We start from the raw sequence: 20735 nt of genomic DNA on the forward strand, positions 1-20735 counted from the left end.
TTGTGAACGAGATCACAAGTGGAGACAACCAAATATATGTAAATACAAAACTACAGAATCTCTTAGTAACATCTAGGAACTATACAGTAAATACTTCATTTGCGGAATGTCCATCAATCGTCTCAGACTTTACTGTCCTTTCATTTTCACATCAATCACTCTCTGTTCTAGTTCTGTTCTCTTCGATCTCAACTTTCTGCCTCTAGGCACTCCGTTTTCAATTGGTGATACACACTACTTGTATCTGTCGACATCAGTAAAACACCGCAGTGTTATCAAGAAAAAATTTCATTTATTGGGGCTGAGACCTCTTTTAGTTTGAGGCAAAATGCTCCGCGTAGATTTTGTACACTGATTTATACACAGTACCTTTTACTTCAGGGATTTATCATCGACATTATTATGAACTATGTTTTAGTTCATGACCAACTTGCTCTTCATGCTGGGTAAGAAAGTTACTAAATTCTCTACCACTGAACCTCACGCCAACATATTTGCGAAGAGCAAGGTCTTTGTGCTGAAATCATTATTGATAATGGCCGGATTACCCTTAAATCTTTAAGAAAACACAGCACAATCTTCCGTAATGTGTAGTAAGAACCACTACCCATAGATTCAAATCGTCATTTTTACAACCTTTGTCCTCTAACTTTCAATACAATAACCCCTTCAGATACCGGTGTAAATTACTAAGACCCCCCTCCCCATAACTCCCCCACCTAGGTCATCATTGTCATTCCTTCCCTAGAATATAAGTAAAGTAGGTCTCTGAAGATACTGTCTAAAATGATGAATTTTCGTACAATAAGTGTATATGTTATTGGGTAGCATGAATTATGTATTGTGTTTACATGCACAAATAGACGTCCTTGTTATTGTTTCACCAATTATGAAGTTATGCTCCGGTTGGTGGATTATGCTGCGGTTGTTGGATATGATTTCGAAAAGTCAGGTATGTTTCCAAACGAGACGTTTTATTTTTAAAAAAGGGTGTAGAACCTAACAAGTTCTTCGGGTTTAAACTGTGGATATTTTTCTACATGTTTTTAATGAAACATTAGTGAGTGGTTACTTATGTATGATGCTGACGTATTTTAATTCCACCAGTTTGTTGTATGATGATATCGCTTCTTTTAGGCACAATATCTCATATCTCACAATATCTCAGGGATTCGATGGCTTAGTTGCTGTAATGATGCACTGCGCAGTTAAAGTATTAGCACCTATAATTAACCGATAGGACTCAAAATGCTTACCAATACTGATTTCATTAGTACATTCGTAGCTTCCAAGCATCAGCTGTAGGGGACCGTGTCCGTGAAATGCATTAATATCGGTCGTTACAATTATGCCAAAGTCAAATTACTGCATAGGGGGTCTAGCTATCATGACCCACGACCCTAGCTCTAGTTAAATTTGTAACCTTCCTTTCCCCACATCACTCGCATAAGCTGGACATGTGGGATAATCGCAGAAACTTTGAGAGGTTGCCCAGTAGGACAGTCATAGCTGAAATGTAACAGTCATCCCACTCATTCTGTATCCTACTCCAGTATTCTGCCACGGGTTCATATTTTTACTCCAAAGTATGTAAGTCCCCATAGTAACTACAACCCAAGAAGGGATGACTTACTGTTAAGTGCTTTGAGAAAAAGCCAACACTCCTCGTACATCCACATTTAGAGTCAGTGATGTAAGTTGGATCTTTAGTGTCGCACTAACTTCCATCGCAAGTAATCAAAGGAGCAAAAGTATGGAGTAGATTACGATGCAGGTCGTCCGACTGTAAAGTAATGGTTTGGAGTTAGTGCAGTCCTTCCGGCTGAGGTTGATACAATACATATAATTGATGGCTGATGATGGTTTGCAGTTCAAGATCGGTTTTAGTGTCATCGTCACATTCATTCTGTATCTTTGAATTTATGTGTTAAGTGTCATACCTAACTTTTTATTCTCCGATCGTGTTCGGTTTTTTAGAACTGCATTTTCCATGACTAGGTTTTTATCGCTGTTGGAGTTATTTTGTCTAACTTGCTTTCCATCTGGTTAATCTCTCATTATCATGGTGTTAGATGTGACTACTGAAACCAGTACACGTGTCAGGTTCTACACTGATGATTACTGGTTGACTGATTGTGTTTGTCGATTACGTTACTTTATGCACCTCGGAGGGATAGATTCTTTGAACCTATCAGTCTTAACCACTGGCATTCGTAAAACTGACTTAAAGAGTGACAAGCAACTATGATGGGTAACCATGAGAGTGAACAGACTTACATCGCTATGAAAGAAGCATGGAACACCTCAGGGATGTCAACGACGGGCAACACAAGCATCAGCAACAAAGTTCATCGCCCCGAAATGCAGATTTAACCTAGTTCCTGTGATATCGACTATTCACTGCTGTGAACCACCAGGAAAGTCTATATCTACTAAAGCGCAAGTAGTCAGTGACTTCATCGTTTGATATCACGCCTCTAAAAGCAGGTCTTAGACATAGTAGGGGGAATCATCCTGATGTAATCGGTTCAAATGATATTTCATTATAAACTCCACTTTACTTCATTTGACTGGCGGTGTCCGAGTGAAAAGCTTTTAGTGAGTTGAAGTAATTCCTTAATTCATTTCTAACGCCTGACTTTGCCATGAAGTTTGTCGATTGACAACCAAGTTCAGCCGTCAGTTTAAGAAATACAACTATAGTCGGACATCAGTATTCGTGCTCCAAAACTTGACGGTTGGTAAATACTTGATCTGTACATCCACATCCATGATAAGAGATTTTAAGGTCTTGTATAGCTAAGCATGTAATTCGATCTGATACTAAATTCGAACATTAAGTTGTTAGGTTTTAAGGTCGATTTTTCTAAATATTTTTGTTTGTGGGAGATAGAATCTCTAAAGATATTGGTTATTCATATGAGAACTTAATGTTGTACAACTGAGTACAGTCAGTTGTAAAGCTTACGTTTTCTGCTTTTGATAGTCTTTATTGGTCAAGCTACTTGCTATAATGGATTCCAACAAATAAGTGTTCCAGCTTTGATTGTATTTTTTCTTCTCACGCATATTTCCATCCCCTTTTTACACAACATGATTTTTTGTTATGTGCATGTTTTAATGCTATATTGTACCACCCATCAGTAGGTTTACTATCTAATACAAAGTTGTATACTTTTTATCGAGTTACATCTGTCTTAGCACTTTTTCTTGACTACAGACTCTTTATTTTCATTAATTATTCCTCTAGTTGGCGGTGAAAGTGAAGGACAGGTCCTACAGAGATTTCCTACAAATTGTTGGGACGATTACCCTTACAATTTTAAAATTGAAACGGTAGGTTATTTGTCACCTTTTATAACGATAATTAAATTTCAAATTTAGTTCTGTCAGCCATGTGGTTGGTATCTCAGCCGAAGTAAACCACCACCAACATTCTTTGTCGCTTATTTGACAGATGTTAATGGAAATCCTTATTTCGCCGCATGTCTAACTTTTCATGAAGCTGTGTCTCCTAGTCAATTGATAAATTTGAAAATCCCTCCTCACATTCCTCACAGTAGAGTTAGACCTACAGGAAATGCATTTGGTAGTTATTCTCAAAATGGACCTATTAATAATGGTTCGTTTGTTGTAAATAAAAATAAAACTTTCCTGCCTACTTCAAATTCTGTTTCTAATAATGAAAAGTATCAAATTGATTCTTTAATCTATGTAACAAACGTGAATAGCAATGCCAGTTCACCTGTCAACTCACCAACTGGATTCAAAGATCAAGTATTGAATTACTCTGGTCTCAAGTCGATTTATAGTGATACTGATGATCCAAACTTAGTACGTCCACCGGAATTTTATGCACCAAAATGTTTAGTGTTCCTAGCTCGTCATCAACATTTTGATGTATTGAAAGTAAGTGGTTGTTTTCAGTGTCATATCTTTCGAGTTTTCAAAAGATTGGGGTTTTTAAAGTTTCTGAACATTCCCTCAACAAGCAGCGGATTTTTCGAAGTAGTTTTAGGTTTTAATAATATATTTATCCCCTCCTAGTTAATAAATTAGAATTATGTTTTATTTAACTGTAATTCTTTCATATTTTGTACAGAATCTATAACGTATAGACTTCATTGGCTTATAAATTAGTGATTTTTTACTATATATATATATATATATATATATATATATATATATATATATAGTGGGATTATGAGTTTAATACACCACTCATTTTGCTTTGTTTAGTCTATTAGTATGAAAAATTTTCAACTAATAACCACGATTTATAATTTCTTCTGCATAAATGTAGTCACTGGAGAAGTCTAATTATATTTGAACATATAATGTATAGAATAGGTTGTCTGTAAAATCGAACGTCTCTTCCTGGAGATAAACTGTAAACTAGATAATTGCAAAACGAAGGGTAAGAATATGTAAATTGGTCCATAGACTTAAAGATTCAGTTGCGAAAATACTATACTTGTATCGCTAAAGGTAGGCCTTTGAACGTCCATAAGTCTTAAACACCTTTGGGGTTGCTTAAACACTGATGATTCTCAACACGAAATATACAGTGTCGCTAAAGTATCCCATCTTGTATCTACAAATAAATATCCATCAACAGTAATTAGCTACCATTCATCTTCAACCACGAGGGTTTCGACTAGTTTTGCTCCACTGATGTCTTAATTATCATCGTCCAATATATTAGAAGTGTGAATTTTATCGTCTCTTGCTTTTTAAAAGGACAGATTCAGATGGAAATCCACCAACAACTCTTATATTGAAACCTGAATTTTTTTGTGATCAGTTTTTAATCGGTTGTGTCTCATAAAAGCGTATGAGTTCATGCAGTTAATGTACTTGTTCCGTTAAAATAAATCTAAAATGGCACTTTATTACATTTACCTGCTTCGGTCTGGGCACCCGGGCAGTGTCATAGCTCTCACACAAATGAAATGACAATTTTTTGTGTGGCGCATATATACCTGGTGCCCCTTTGTACCAATATTTATGTGTTCAAATAATAATAATAACAACATTTACACAGTTGAAAACATTGTGGCCCAAATTCTTGACGGTCATCGTCAGTTTACCACCATCTCTATACTAATTTACTGTCATAACCCAATCAATATGTTCTTTTCCATATATTGATACGAATACGTCGTTCAATATGTAAATCAGCATCTGTGCTTTATTGTTATTGGTCCTAATCCTGCCTGAGGCAATTGGAATACGGAAACAGGGATTCTTTGTCACGTTTTGTTGTGATACACATTATAAACGTCTACTGATACTATATATACGTATATGTATATAGGTCAGTATCTAAAGATCCTTGGCACTGATCAGCCACTGTTTAATGAACGGCTGTGGATAGCCTTAAACTAATAGTATCGATTAGCAATAATTTTTGTCACGGTTCGGTTTTTTATTTGCTTGTTTTCAAGTTTTAAGGCGAATGACGTAACGTCATCTGAATGCGTTAGTTTTCGTGTAAGCCAAAATTAAATTCGCTCAATCGAATTCCACCTAGTTGCTTAATTCTCATTGCGCAATAATTTTACAAACCGTATTTGTGATTATAAGGCCTAAAAAGCTGAATTAATATTGAAACAGCGTTATTAAAAACAATGAAATAGGGTCCATTACTGCTGACCAGACAGAGACAAGTAAAACAAAGAATAAAGAAAACATTTCCATGGTTCTCAACAATGAGGAGAGAAAAAATCAACTGTAAGGGTCATGAGTATATACTGACTATGAATTGAAGAGTAAGATAAGTTATTAATGGCCCTTAAATGTTAGTTATTCTTTGATTGTTGTGGAATTGATTGTTAATAAGAATATGAGTTATAAAGTAGCATGATGCAGATTTTTCATTACTGTTCTGTTGAATCTCACATGATGGTGCATTTAGTAGAACAGATTACTTTTCTTTGCCTTCATGTGTATCTAACACTTCAGCTGCTAGTACTGTAATTCCACGCTAGACATGCAGTTACGAAAGTCCACTATTGGATTTCGGAGTATTATTCATTATGATATGACAAAATGTTAAAAATGGCACAATTATGTATCTGCTCAAGTTATGTCAGTACAGGAAATTAACAAGGGTGCAGCGATAAGTGAAGACAATTTTATATTTTATTTAAACATAAATATAGGTACAAAGGGGTACCAGATACATATGCGCCACACAAATCAAATGAGATTTGTGTGAGGGCTGTGATATTGCCCAGGTGCCCAAACTGAAGCAGGTGGTTTTCTTAGGGGGCCACACTCGGAGCCTTTGACCTAAAGGTCTAATCCACAAGGCAGTGGAGCATCGTAAGGAGATGTAGTCCCATGGTAGTCTGTGACCAACGATTGGTTCATACACCATTCGTTCCTTCAGGATACTGGAGCCCATGTGCACCATTGGTTTGTAATCAGGGTTTTCCAACTCCCCTAGGTGGACTTTCCGTGTCCACCAACCCGGTTAAAGCTCCGGACATTCTCTTTTCGTCCTCTCAATTTCGTAAACAACAGTAATGTCATGAGAAGGCAGTGAGTAAGACTTCCCTGTCAGAGGCTATATAATCGTGGTCATGTGAGAGCATTTGGAGAGGTAGAGCGGACTCTCCCCACTCTCGGCCATACCAGGGCATTTGGAAAAAAGTAATTTTATATCCCAGGCTGAAATAAATATATATACTATTACAACTGATTATGAGCTATGTCATTCAATTACTAGTCAATGATTATGGTCATCTCGTTGACTTCAACAAGGAAGATTGTACCTTGATACTTCAAACTAGGAATCAGTGATTTCGTAAAGTAATATATTTTTATTAGTCTGTGTACTGCTGTTAACTTTTTCTAACCTACTATACATATGGAGTTGTGGTAAGTATTGGCTGAACATAGGTGATCTCTTTTTCAACCTTACTAGTTAATAGTGAGGGTATTGTGATGGTTTATTTTTCTTGCCTTTCACAAACCTCTTTTAAAATCTTTGTTGGATTAAGTAATGTCCACAGATTCATTTTTATTATACCGTCACGTTATAAGTATATAAACTTGAAAAATTTCAGCAATTTACAAATGGTTTAAACTTTTCTCTTTCATTGTATATATTATTATTTCTCTTTATTTAGAATAATCTCAGCTTATTGTATACAGTGTTTGCTGACTCACTACATCAATATTCGATAGAGCAAATGATCGCAACTTTATTGGGTGGCATAGAAGTTCCACCAACTGGTTAGTTGACTTCTTTAATATATCCCTAATTCATTCTTACCTGAAGTAAATGAATACATTATAGTGTAATCATTTTAACAGTATCTTCACAAAGTAACATATAAGTAGGTCGATAATGTAATGATACATATCATGTAAACTATAAAATTCAACTCTCTAAAAACTCCCTATACTAATGATAATAGTCATAAGGTACACTCTAGTAATTGGTTTCGAAAGGTAATTCTCATATTTCTAGTAGAAATCCGTAATCATTGGAGTTCAGTCACGTTGAGTGTGAGGCAGTTGCCCTCTAACGGCATTGGGAAATGTCGTGAAATGATTAAGGTCCACCATTTGTCGTGAGACTTCAAGGTCCTGAGTTTGACCCCCGGTGGGGTCGTAGATGCGTACTTCTGATAGACCATGGTTGGTTTGCTGTGTAAACTATTGAAAACTAACTTTATTTGTTTTATTCATTTTTATGTGAATTCCTAAGAATTTTAAAGTGTCTGACTCTGTCTGTTTCAATTTTATGTGTTCTAATGATTTACTAGGTTGGTAAGGCAGATAAAATCAGTCTAAGATAAAATAAAAGATCTATTGTATTTTTATCTTTTTTTGTACTATGTTGACAATTGAAGATCGTTTGTTAATCGATTACGAGAAATATCCATTTTGTTCAGTATTAAACTTAAATATGGCGCTAACTTTGTCTTATTTCACTCAAATTCATTTAACGCTTGTATGAAATTTATAGTTTGTTGCTTGATCTGTTTGTCTGTTTTTGATCATGAAAACCCAAAAGCAAGTGCACTTACATAGACGGACACTTGACCACATTTTAAACTTTACATTTTAAGGATTTATGTAAGTGTTAACTAGGCAACAATAGTTGATTTGACTTTATAACAAATATTCAACAAAATGATGTGAAGATAGTATTTGTTCATTTTGTCGAAGATTTACTACAATTTATTTCCTTAGATACGTTTTTAAAATTTTATTTAAACACATAAATATTGGTACAAGGAAGCACCAGATACATATGCGCCGCACAAACCTCATTCGATTTGTGTGAGGGCTGTGATACTGCCCAGGTGCCCAAACTGAAGCAGGTGGTTTTCTTAGGGGGTCACACCCCGAGCCTTTGACCTAAAAGTCTGATCCACAAGGCAGTGGAGCATCGTAAGGAGATGTAGTCCCATGGTAGCCTGTGACCAACGATTGATTCATACTCCATTTGTTCCCTCAGGATACTGGAGCCAGCCCATGTGCACCATTGGTTTGAAATGAGGGTTTTCCAACTCCCCCAGGTGAACTTTCCGTGTCTATGAACCCGGTTAAAGTTCCGGACATTCGTTTTTCGTCCTCTCAATTTCGTAAACAACAGTAATGCCACGAGAAGGCAGTGAGTAGGACTTCCCTGTCAGAGGCTATATAGGAGTGGTCATGTGAGAGCATTTGGGGGCCTTAGATACAACAGTTTATTATTGTGTGCTGTCTAATTTCATACTATTTGCTTGCCAGAATATTTTTACGCTTTGTGAGTTACTTTCAATGTTAAGGAGAGGGATAACTTCTTTTTCAACTACACTCACTAAATACTTTAATTCTTATTCTACGACATTTGGCTTAGTTTAAAAGTTTATTTACTCATTTGTTTAGTCTTAAAATGTCAAAAGTTCAAGGATTTTCACGGTTGATGATAGTTTTCTCTAAAAATTGATATCATTTGGACAGTAGTTTCTCTTAATAAAGAAAAAGTCATTTTATCCGTTCATCTCTGACTTGATTTTAATCCCTGTGTAATGGTAAATATGAGAATTGAGAGAAAAGTATACGTGTTGTTCAATTCGTACCACTAATACTGACTATCAGAGGAAGAATACAAGACTAATGATCACCAGTCTAAGATCGTTCTTATTTTCCAGACATACGTAGCTTATATACAAACAGACTAGACTGCATCACACCGTAAAATAAATAATAACAATTATGCATGATCAAGCCAAAAAGTGGCTGAGAGTAGGGGAGACTTCGAATAAATCATATAACAGTGTTTAATGGGTTAATCGAAAGCTTCTGAGTAAAGGAGTATAGATTTACTAATAGTCCATAAATTAGTCCTGGAATTTGCCATTTCTTTAGTCTTCGTTCGGATATAATAGCCTGAATTGTAGAATTATAAACAGAAGAAAGGGATCTACTAGATTAGTCACTTATAGTAGGGATGCATTAAAATTTCATAAGATGGTGGTTGAAGGTAGTCGACAGGAAACTCTGGACATGGGTTTCGTGTTATTGAACACTCGTCGAAAAGGTGTACCTGTAATCTTCAGGTAACCAAGGTTCCCTGGCAGATCCAACCCTATGTCACCCAACTTCACAGTCTGAGATGTTATCACAGCTGTTTGGGCTACGACTGACTTCCTGTAGGACCGAGATATATGTATAATTGATTTATCACTGATCTGTGACGAGTGTCAGGTATCTTAAGTCCTTAGTAATAATCGAATTCTATCTGTTCCCTCAAGATTACAAGTACCACTTGCTGGCGAGTGCCAAGTAACACAGAACCTAGGTTGAGCAGGTTTTTTTGACTATCTTTAATTACCACCTAATATCTCAATGTAGTGCAAGCGATGTTGAGTCACTTAGACTAGTGACCACACTGCGAATTGATCGATAGAATTCGGTCAACACTAAGAATGACTTGGGATAAATGACATTAGTCACCACTTAGTGATCAAGCGATTTTAAATTGAAATATATTTTGGATTATGAGATTTTATTGCTTGTTATTCATTGTTTAGGTCGGAGACTTCATGGATCTTCTTTCCTATATGATCACATTTAATTTTTAAGTTTTTTTCTCTTATCACTTGAGGATTACCAGTACTGCACTATCGATATATTACAATTTTTCTGTTTTCATAATATGAATTCTTTGTTACACGTTCAGATAAAATGTAACATAACTGAAAAAATTAGAAGCTAAGTTTAACTATATTTCACATACATCTGTATGATTACTAATGTTAAATTTCGAGCATAATAAACTTAGTAGGCTTTGTACTAATGAATTTGTGGTTAGTGGTTAACTGTTTTTAGCCAATTATTTAAATCCTGCCTACTGTAACATCCAATATTGACTAGTATAGTAATAAGTGTAAAGGTGGCTAGGGATAACCAACCCGAAAGTATCATCTCTCTGTAGAGTTATTGACCATTAATGTGGTTCATATCGATAGGTCCTGAGTTTCTACTGTAGTTTTGTGCCATAGTCTTGACTAAAGTTTGAGGATTGAAAATAAACTGTTCAATGTCACTGTTTCATTCTTTACCTTATATCCATCGATCTTATTCCGTATGTTAGGTATTCCTAATCACCGTTTACCTTGATGAGCGATGCTTTTCATTGTCGAAGTAGGGTGAAAACATGAGGCGAGCATCACAATGACAAGTCATCAGTTTATAAAGGCACTAATGCTTGATTAAAGCCATATTGGTAGATGTAGACTACCTATTTGGAGTCAACATGATAATCTCAATCGGTAGCTGGAGATTTTGTGTCGGGATGATTCAGAATCGGTCACAGTAGCGCAGATGCAAGGACTCTTTATCTTACTTTAGATCTTCAACTCCATCATTCCTTCATACACCCCTTCTCGAACTATATTCTCAATAGTTAGTTTTATACATCATTGGTACTCAAATTGTTTCGACTGTTTTGCTCTTCGACGACTTGTTAATTTTTCTTGTTATACTGATGTTTCAAATATGGCAACTTACTTTAATGTACATTTATGCTGTAGTTTAATGAAATGTAAGCCGACTAACCTAACCAATGAACTTGAATTCTACAATGTGGAATAAAATACTATGGTAAGCAACTAGATTATATTTAAACTCATGGCTTAGCGGTATTTGTATCGTCAGAACTTCAACTCAACATCGTTATTTCATTGGTCAAAACAAATGAAATCAAAAAAAATATTTTCTGTTTTGTTATTGTAGCCTCGATTGGCAACTTTTTTTTCAAGTGTATTTTTTTTTATATTTTATTTATGATAGGTGGTCCACGAATCACATTCAGTTTAGGAGTTGGTGATCGACAGATAATTCAACCTGCTCATTGTAGTACTATACCTGTGACACGTAATTGTGTAGCTTTACTATTTAAACACTTAGGTAAGGTGTTGTTTTTAAAATGTATAATAAATCATAGATTTTTATTCATTCTTCTTTACATTAGTATATGTATATATGATAACTGTTTACTTGTTTGTTTCTAACTGGTTTTTGTTCTTGTTACCCAATCATATATTTAAATTATGTTCATACCTACTTCTTATAATATCAATCAGTGTATATACAAACAAATTAATTTTTATTTATTGTACTTTGCTTCTAGTTTTTTGAATAATGAGAGCAAACATTTAAATGACGTTAGATAAGTAGAATATCAGAAAGTGGTTATATATTTTTTATCTAGAGAGGAGTTAATGTTTGTCCACCTTATTGCTAAAATGATTCCCTATTTGTAGACATGAGAGATTCTTTGTATTTTCATTTTCTGAAGTCATTGTATGCGAACCTGCTCGTGTGGATGTGTATCGTATCGGAATATAGTCAAAAAGCGTATGAGTGTTGAATTTGGAGTAGTAGCTGTAAGCTGTTTGGATTTGTCAAGAATATTAATGCTTTATATTTCATCCTATGTCATCTGATTTAATTAAACATCTAAAGTGTGTTCATAATTTAATAGGTCATACTTAAGTTCAGTGACTGATATGATACACAAGTATTATTATTTAAGTGATCATCAATTGCTATATACTACTGACTTCGGAAAGTAAACAGAATAATAGTGTAGTGATTGTTAACCGACAAATATGGAATAGTATGCGGTTAAAGAAGTTACTGATGTCTAGTATTGACACATAAATTTGGGAGTTCTAGATTGTCAAAATATAGTTAGGGGACATACATCACCAGTTTTATTGCAAAGATGGATGGTGGCTAGCAGTGGAATTCAGGATGTGCGTTTCATTCTATTTGGGACTCGTCAGCTGGATATACCTGCATCCCAGAGTTGGCGTTAACTCTAAGACTCGAACTTAATACCGTTCGCTTCAAACGCCATCACGTTATTCACTCAGCTACTGAGTCCTGATGACCACTTGCTTGTGCAATGAGGCGAAGTTTAAGTTCATTTGGTATTGTTTGTTTTAATCTTTCCATTTATGTTTAAGACTGCAGTTGATCAGTCTTATTGGCATATGTACATCTTGCACAGATTGTCTCGATATTGCCTTAAGTCAAAAATATTATAAGCAGATACGACGAAATGCGCATCCTGAATTCCACTGCTAGCCATCATCTATCTTTGCTTGTAATGCTTGTGGCTTAAGACAATATCGAGGCAATCCGCGCAGGCTGTACATGTGCCAATAAGAGACTAATCAATTGCCGTCTTAAAGATCAATGGGAAGATTTAAACATACAATACTAAATGAATTGAAATTCTATTTAGTATTGATAATTGAATTGCTTAAATAATACTTTTCAAAAAGTAATTAATAGCGTATTTGAAATATACTTCGATGTAGGTTTTTTTGGTTTAAAAAAAAGGCGGCAATGGATACAATAGTATAAAATGTGATATACAAGGAATTGCATCAATTCAAGTCATCTAGGATTTCAAACCAAATAATTTTTATCATGATTTAATTTCATCATCAGCTTGGGTGTTTGATAAATGTATTTATTTTTATTTTATTTATTTAAACACATACATATTGGTACAAGGAAGCACCACATACATATGCACCACACTTTTGTATAAGGGCTGTGATACTGCCCGGGTGTCCAGACAGAAGCAGGTGGTTTTCTTAGGGGGTCACACCTCGAGCCTTTGACCTACATTCTGATCCACAAGGCAGTGGAACATCGTAAAGAGATGCAGTCCCATGGTAGCCTGTGACCAACGATTGATTCATACTCCATTTGTTCCCTCAGGATACTGGAGCCAGCCCATGTGCACCATTGGTTTGAAATGAGGGTTTTCCAACTACCCTAGGTGGACTCGCCGTGTCTATCAACCCGGTTAAAGCACTGGACATTCGCTTTTCCTCCTCTCACTTTTGTGGACAACACCCCCGCCACGAGAAGGCAGTGAGTAGGACTTCCCTGTCAGAGGCTATATAGGAGTGGCCATGTGAGAGCATTTGGAGAGGTAGAGCGGACTCTCCACTCTGGGCCGTACCAGGGCATTTGATAAATGTAACTATACTATTGTTAATACTTTTTTTGCTGCATTTTATATATATACTTTACTCATTTTTAGGCATACATAATGTGATTTTATTGTTCACTGCAATTTTAAGTGATCAAAAAGTACTGGTTTGTTCACGTAGTTTAAATCGGCTAACGGAGGCATGTCATGCACTAACTTCTATACTATATCCTTTAAAATATAGGTAAGTAGAAATAATAATAATAATAATGTAAATGGTTGTATATCCTACTTGTTCTTAAAGTTTCCATTCCACAACAGATATGGGATCATTGTTTATTATTAACATACATGAACACATGCATATCTGTATTGAGGTTACAGTAGTGTAGACATGTATATATATATACATAGTGAAATGTTGAGAGAGAATCATTCTAGTTTCAAACCTATATTTTTGTCTGAAAAAACCAATTTTTCTACTACATCATGTGAATAGAATTTTCGCGACTATATGTAGATTCGTCCGTTCGTTGGTTGTATGTAGTGACTTAATTGGGTACGTAAATGTTTGTATGCAAGTTTTCAGTTACAACTGTAATAATTTTATTCTATATGTGAAAAGAAAGTTTTTTTCTTTTCTTTTCGTTGATATATAAACTTCCTAACAGTAATCATAAAAATAAGCAGTCAAGAAATTCTTTTGCTAAAGTTTACTGATAGATAGTTTGATCATCGTCTGTTAGAAGCTATCAAATTGCTAGGTATTTGGAAACACATCTCATCAGGCTTTTAACACGTTAATGTGCGAGATCAGCTGAAATGTAAACTGGCAAAAAATCTACACAACAGTCATGAGTACTGGTGGGTAATGGAAGCAAAAAAAGATGGAAGAGATGAGTTCTCGTGATTATCGTTATCAATGATTGCAGACATTGGATGAATTGGTTCAAAATCAATCGGAACGACTCAAATGTATTCATTCCCTGTCTATCTCTACATCCTGAATCTTGGATTTATTTTATCCATACTATTATTTCACGAATTCATTCTTTCTTCTTAGGTTACATCCTAATATTTCCTATTAGCACTAGTACTGTTACTAACTCTACTACTGTGAAATTTTCCTTAAGAATTTCATCTGTTTATGTTAATGGGATATAGCAATTTGAACTGATATACTTATTAGCCAGGTTCTACGTTATTTAACATATACTGACTCAAGATACAGTTTTCCACACTATCTCTCCTTGTAATTAGAACACCAGTAGTTGGAAAACCTTTTATTGTACAAGTTCAGTTCATTACTTGGAACTTGTGTGATCATGTAGATCAAATACCTGATCTCACAACATTATGAATAAGAAGATATTATGAACTTATAATTATAACATAAGTGAAGAGGGACTGAATAACAGGTCTGTAATAAGTTAGCAACAACTTAGAGAAAACCCAACATAATGAATGCAGGAGAATATAGGAATACAATAATTCAAATATCTAATTATTACTACAGTAGAAATATGAACAATGATTCTTTATAGCCAATTTCGGGGATTTGTGGAGATTGTAGTAGTGTCAATAGGCAAATTCAGGAGTCGATCTAAACTAAACTATCATTGAGAACCTGGAAACATTAGATGGCCGTTTCGTCCTAGTATGGGACTCCTGAGCAGTGAGCATCCACGATATCACACACAGGACTCGAATCCTGGACCTTCAATCTCGCGCGCGAACCGCTTAACCTCTAGACCACTGAACTGACATCCAACGGTGTTAATGTCTAACTTCAATCGATCCATAATCTTGCGCAATTCTTCATTCAATATTTGAGGTTACATCTATTTCAATATTAGCCCCGTTATAACAATATTGTGAATTAGATTTCTATAGGTAATACTACACTACATATGTAATATATTCTAAGTATATTTAACAATTTGTCTAATTTTATTTCTGTCTATTTTGTTTTTATTAACATTTGGTAGTCATACATACGTTCCTATACTTCCTAAATCATTGATTGAATTTATCAATGCTCCAACTCCATTTCTTTATGGTATTCATACAGGATACCAGCATTTACTATCTGATATGGTAAGTTTAGACAGTTTTTCACTAAATAAATATGTTTCTTTTTGTGTGTTAAAAATGGAAACTTTGAAGGTACAAAACATCAAACAACATGGAAATTATAGTTGAGTAAAAATAGAGCAAAACGTTTTCATAATATCTCAGTTGTTTCAATTCTTTGTGTGTAAAGTAGCGCTATGTAATCTTTATGTTGACAAGTTTAGAATTGAAGAAAAATTAATACTTTTTATTAGTGTAAGTTTTGTAATCCAATGCAGTATTAAAATACAACTAAGTTGACTTTCATTGATCTGGCTTTCAAATGTTTTTAGGGTACTACTGATCTACATCAACGCTTAGTCTGACTATGGGAAGTGAAGTAGTTGAGCATGTTGACAATTTCACTTATCTTGGAAGTCCCATCAATACTAGTTCTATTTCTCTTATTTCGACCCAGTTACTTTCATTGCCTATTATTCTTGAATACTATTTCATTCGACAAGTCCCCAAATCAGAACGTGGTTTGACAGAAACGCAATTATATTCCAAATAACAAGGGTGGATGAAAGTGGGAATCATAATAAGAAAAACGTTAGTATATTTATAAATTTTACATGAGAAGATTCTAGAGTCCTCCCTAAGTATCCACTGGCGCTGATTGGTTATCCTTTAACCAATCAGCGTGCTCCAACATAATCCTGCATGGAACATGTTTTTATTCAATCTGCATCCTGTTAACACCTCTCCGTTGTTCAGATTCGTAGGATCTGGTGTTGGGGTCCACCGGAGACCGCGTGATTGGTCTGTGCTTTTGTTTTTTCACCTTCTAGGCAGTAAAGAAGTGGTATCACTTTTTGCATGCACAGAGACTGGCCTGTCTGTTCTAGGGGTATTGATTTCAAAGGTGTCCAGCAGAACATCAAGAGGTGTTCTATGTCGGGTCTCGTTGCTGACGATCGAAGTTGCTTTCAGTTGTTTAGCATGACGCACCCAAACTTCTGAACCAACTGACACTTCGTAAACTACGCTTCCTTTCTTTTGCACGATTCGACCAGCTATCCATGTAGGATGTTTTCCACGATAGTCCATAGCAAGTGCTTTTTGACCCACAGTGAACAATCATCTTTGTGCTCCATGATGTCGATTGGATTGCCTCTCCATCGTTATATTTCGTTGAGTCTCAAGAGCGAGTGTCGGACGAATGACATTGAAATGTATTCTTATTTTCCTGCTAAGTAAAGCTTTTGCTTCAGATACCTGTCAATTGTCTGAGGATTCGGTGTAATACAATCGATAAGCAGGAACATCTCTAAAATCTCTTCGGTGGTCCTCACGCCTTTGACTTTTTCAGAGCATTTTTAAATGTACCAGCAAAGCGTCCCACTTGACCATTGGATTGAGGATGGAATGGAGGTATTCGGACATGATTGATTCCGTTCCGCTGACAAAATGTACTGTGGAAAGCAGAGGTGAAATCATGGCTAATACCACAGTCACCGTGGCAAGTTAAACACTTGGACTTCGCTGGTTACTTCACGGACAAACTTACCGTTTGTCATTTGATGGATACAGCAAGTGACCAGGAATTTTTCTCATAGGGACATCCAACTGCGAGCTACACAGTCAGAAAACTACGATAAATAATCAATCCTTTCGGGGTCCCAGAATTAATAGTTAGCGACAATGGAGCACAGTTTACGTCTGCTATCTTTTCAGAATTTTGTCAGTAGAACGGAATCAGTCAAAATGGCTCAGTTATATCCATCCTCTGTCTATCCCTAGATTCTGAATTTGAAAATTATTTAATTCCTAGTTTTACACGGATTTATTGTTTCTTCTTGAATAATATACTTTCTGTATCTCTGATACCCAAAATATTTCTCCTGGTTTTGTTATTCATTTTAATAATTTCATCAAGATGTTCTGATTAATGTGGTTTAGTAACATGAATCAATATAGTAAGCAAAGATGGATAGTGGCTAGCAGTGGAATCCAGGACGCGCATTTCGTCCTATTTGGGACTCGTCAGCTGGATGTACCTGCATCTCAGAGTTGATGTTCACCCTGGGACTCGAACCCAGTACCTTTCGCCTCAAACGCCATCGCGTTATCCACTCGGCCACTGAGTCCTGATAGCGACTTGTTTGTGTAATTGAGTGAAGTTTGAATTCACTTAGTATTGTATGTTTGAATCTTCCCATTGATGTTTTTGGGACTGAAACTGGTCAGTCTCTGATTGACATATGTGGATACTGTGAGTATTACTTCAATATATCCTAGATAGGACGAAACGTGCGTGCCTGCGATTCCACTACTAGCCACTGTCCATCTTTGCTTACCATGCTTGTGAATTAAGGCTATATCGAGGGAATATGCACAGTATGCACATATGCCCATTAGAGACTGACCAGTTGCAGTCCTAAAAACATCAAAGGGAAGATTCAAACATACAATACTAAGTGAATTTGAATCTCTCTCTCTCTCTCTATATATATATATATATATATTCCTTTCTACTGGAAGCTGTATTCATAGGCTTATCCTATTAACAACTCTTAAAAAAACAGTACACTGTCAAATAGTCACTTGGCCTTCTAATGACCACATTAATCAATGAGATTTGATCAAAATTACAGATTAAACATTGTAACCCAAGTAATTACTGTCTATCACTAATACTAATAATCGGATAAATGAATTATAATTTAAAAATTAATTACTGTCTGATCGCTACTTTGTCATGTATGTAACTAAGTAATTAACTAACTAACTGCATAATTCATTGATTAGTCTGCATCAAATACATTTTGTTTTCTCTCTCTCTTTATAAAAAAAAAGAATTAACTAACTAATTAATATAAACTGGTCTATTTTATTGTATGATGCTTTATGCTAATACTATTTACGTATTGATTGAGAGATACAATTGGTTGGAAAAAAAAGAACGATGCGTTGTGCATACGAACCACATGCACATATATGTATATATATATATATATAATGACTAATTTGGAATTCGGATAAACTTCACCTTTTCAACACGTCCTAGTTTCTACTTAATCTATACGGTGTTAATAACACTTAATGAAAATATGGATATATATATGTATACGTATAGTAGTACCTGTCATCAACCCCCAGGGTAAAGATAAATATGGGTGAAATTGGAAATACGGAATGATTTTGTGGTTGAATTATTTTATTGATTGGTTGGTTGTCCATTTCAAAAGTTTATGGGCACTTTTTTTTTAAAAAAAGAAAGTCATAGAGCGTTGTTGATAATAATGATGTGTTAATGATAAGGTTACTATGAATGAAATGGGTTAATTATTTTAAATAAACAATAAGCGTTTTGATTATAATAACTAATGACTACGTTATAATCTTTGTCTAGGTATTATAAACACTTAAGTCTAATCTATCATAGAATGCTTATCATATTATGTTGTTCTATTTTAGTAGTATTTTAAGAGATGATAGTATGTGTTTACTAATGACAGTCTATCACAATTATTGTTACTGTTATAACTTGTGGCCGAGTGGATGCCCAGTTAATGTATGGCATGATAAGACCGCCAATCAGAGAGCAGCGAATTATCGATTGGAACAGTGACACATGGAAACCGTACGAACAGTATAGAGTATGTATCGGTCCTGCTTCTACCTAGCCCAACCAGTTAAGTCTAGAACACCAATAACAGCCTCTGCGGTATGAATCATTCTATTTCAAACATACTGGGTCTATATAACAATCTGGGGAGTTGTCACTGTTAATTACGTATTGAATTTTTTGCGTCCGCAGTTTTACTATCATAACTTAAAGGTCACAAACCACTAAAATTCCTCAATCCTACTGCTGATACCAGTAGACAGGAGCTATTACGATCCCTGCGACACACAGTGAGAACATGAAAGACTGATGCAATGAAAGTCCATCGACTCCTTAAAAACAAATCTCCAAACAAGTCTTAAAATCAGATCATCCTTAGACCACAATATGATCATTTATATTACCAAATTTTACACAAAATGGTATCTCATAGTGGGTAAATACATGAGCTTACCATAAACATACTAAATATAGTTCGCCTGAATAAATATAAAGAATGAAGTTGTCACATTGAACGAGAGTTCTTAATTGTCTTATGGGATAAAATTTACACTGAATTGATACAACAAATTATTGATCTCAAAATGTCATTTTCTTATCTCATCATATCATATACTTTATCAATGTGACCTTGGTTGATGGTAAATTAACCTGGTAGTGAAATTTTACAAAGGTGTTTTTTAACTATTCAGAATTCAAGTAATGCAAATGAACAGTTTAATTCCTAAAACTACGAAAGAGTTTAGTGGTAGTGTTAGGGAGTTACAAAGTGTTCCTTGAAAAAGTTCATAGGGGATCATAAAAGACTTGAAAACACTTTATTCAACGAGCGTTGCATATGATCAGAAACATCTAGAAAATGAGGACTCACGTGTCACGTTTTTGATTGGATATTTACCTATACTGCTGTCACAGTATGGTTCCAGAAATTTCTTGAAGCCCAAGGTCGTATGTAATTTTATAAATACCCCCCACGTTTTTCTGTACATAAACTGAGCTTGGAGAAAAGCTGCTGGAAAATCGAACTAACCTTTGGTTTAGTACACTTATCAGCTGGGAATCAAAATTTGAATTCGAGCTTATGCTTGTAATGAATTATTAGCTTTTAAGGTTAAGGTTATCTTGAAAAGTACATAAAGCCTGATGAAATTTTTTATACACTTATTTTGTATGTAAATTTTTTTCATGAAAGGCTAGTCGGTTTCCTTGATTGTCACTTCGGTGATCGCTTGCATTTTTAGCCTTGTCATTTTTCTGATTTAAAGCTTAATATTATTAGGTTTTACTTTAATTGCAATAAAGTACAAGCTTACCATCACCACGTTTTGAATTTCACGCAAAAATGCCGTAACTGCTATCATAAATCTGATTGGTACATCGTAAAGTATATATCCGGTATCAATTAATATCGATTGTGATATATTTGACACAAAAAAGGCATTTTCACTGCATAATCGGTTTATTTTTTTTCCTGTACATACTCATCCTCTTGAAATCGGGAATTAGTTATCATTCTATCTTCATAATCTTGCGTAAACTAATATATGTTATTTTCGTAGTTTAAATCATGAGCTAAATCTCAGCTAGACC

The 20735-nt window shown here is 35.1% G+C and overlaps 1 protein-coding gene and 1 non-coding gene across 2 annotated transcripts in view; one reads left to right on the forward strand and one right to left on the reverse strand.

Annotated features, from left to right (window-relative positions):
* Positions 1 to 897: 897 nt before the first annotated feature.
* Positions 898 to 20735, forward strand: part of Smp_158820 (myotubularin-related protein) — a gene marked incomplete at its 5' end in the record, with an annotated part of 96548 nt that continues 76710 nt past the window's right edge. The window contains 7 exons of the mRNA XM_018796499.1: positions 898 to 952; positions 3221 to 3336; positions 3385 to 3723; positions 7137 to 7242; positions 11299 to 11415; positions 13574 to 13706; positions 15451 to 15559. Of these exons, the coding sequence (XP_018651634.1) occupies positions 898 to 952; positions 3221 to 3336; positions 3385 to 3723; positions 7137 to 7242; positions 11299 to 11415; positions 13574 to 13706; positions 15451 to 15559 (975 nt within the window). The remainder of the gene's footprint in view (positions 953 to 3220; positions 3337 to 3384; positions 3724 to 7136; positions 7243 to 11298; positions 11416 to 13573; positions 13707 to 15450; positions 15560 to 20735) is intronic.
* Positions 17594 to 17660, reverse strand: Smp_tRNA_00654_Gln_TTG.1.1. Its single transcript has one exon. It is a non-coding gene (tRNA).

This window comes from Schistosoma mansoni, chromosome 4, assembly GCF_000237925.1.
Source record: "Schistosoma mansoni strain Puerto Rico chromosome 4, complete genome".
NCBI classification, from domain to species: Eukaryota; Metazoa; Platyhelminthes; class Trematoda; order Strigeidida; family Schistosomatidae; genus Schistosoma; species Schistosoma mansoni.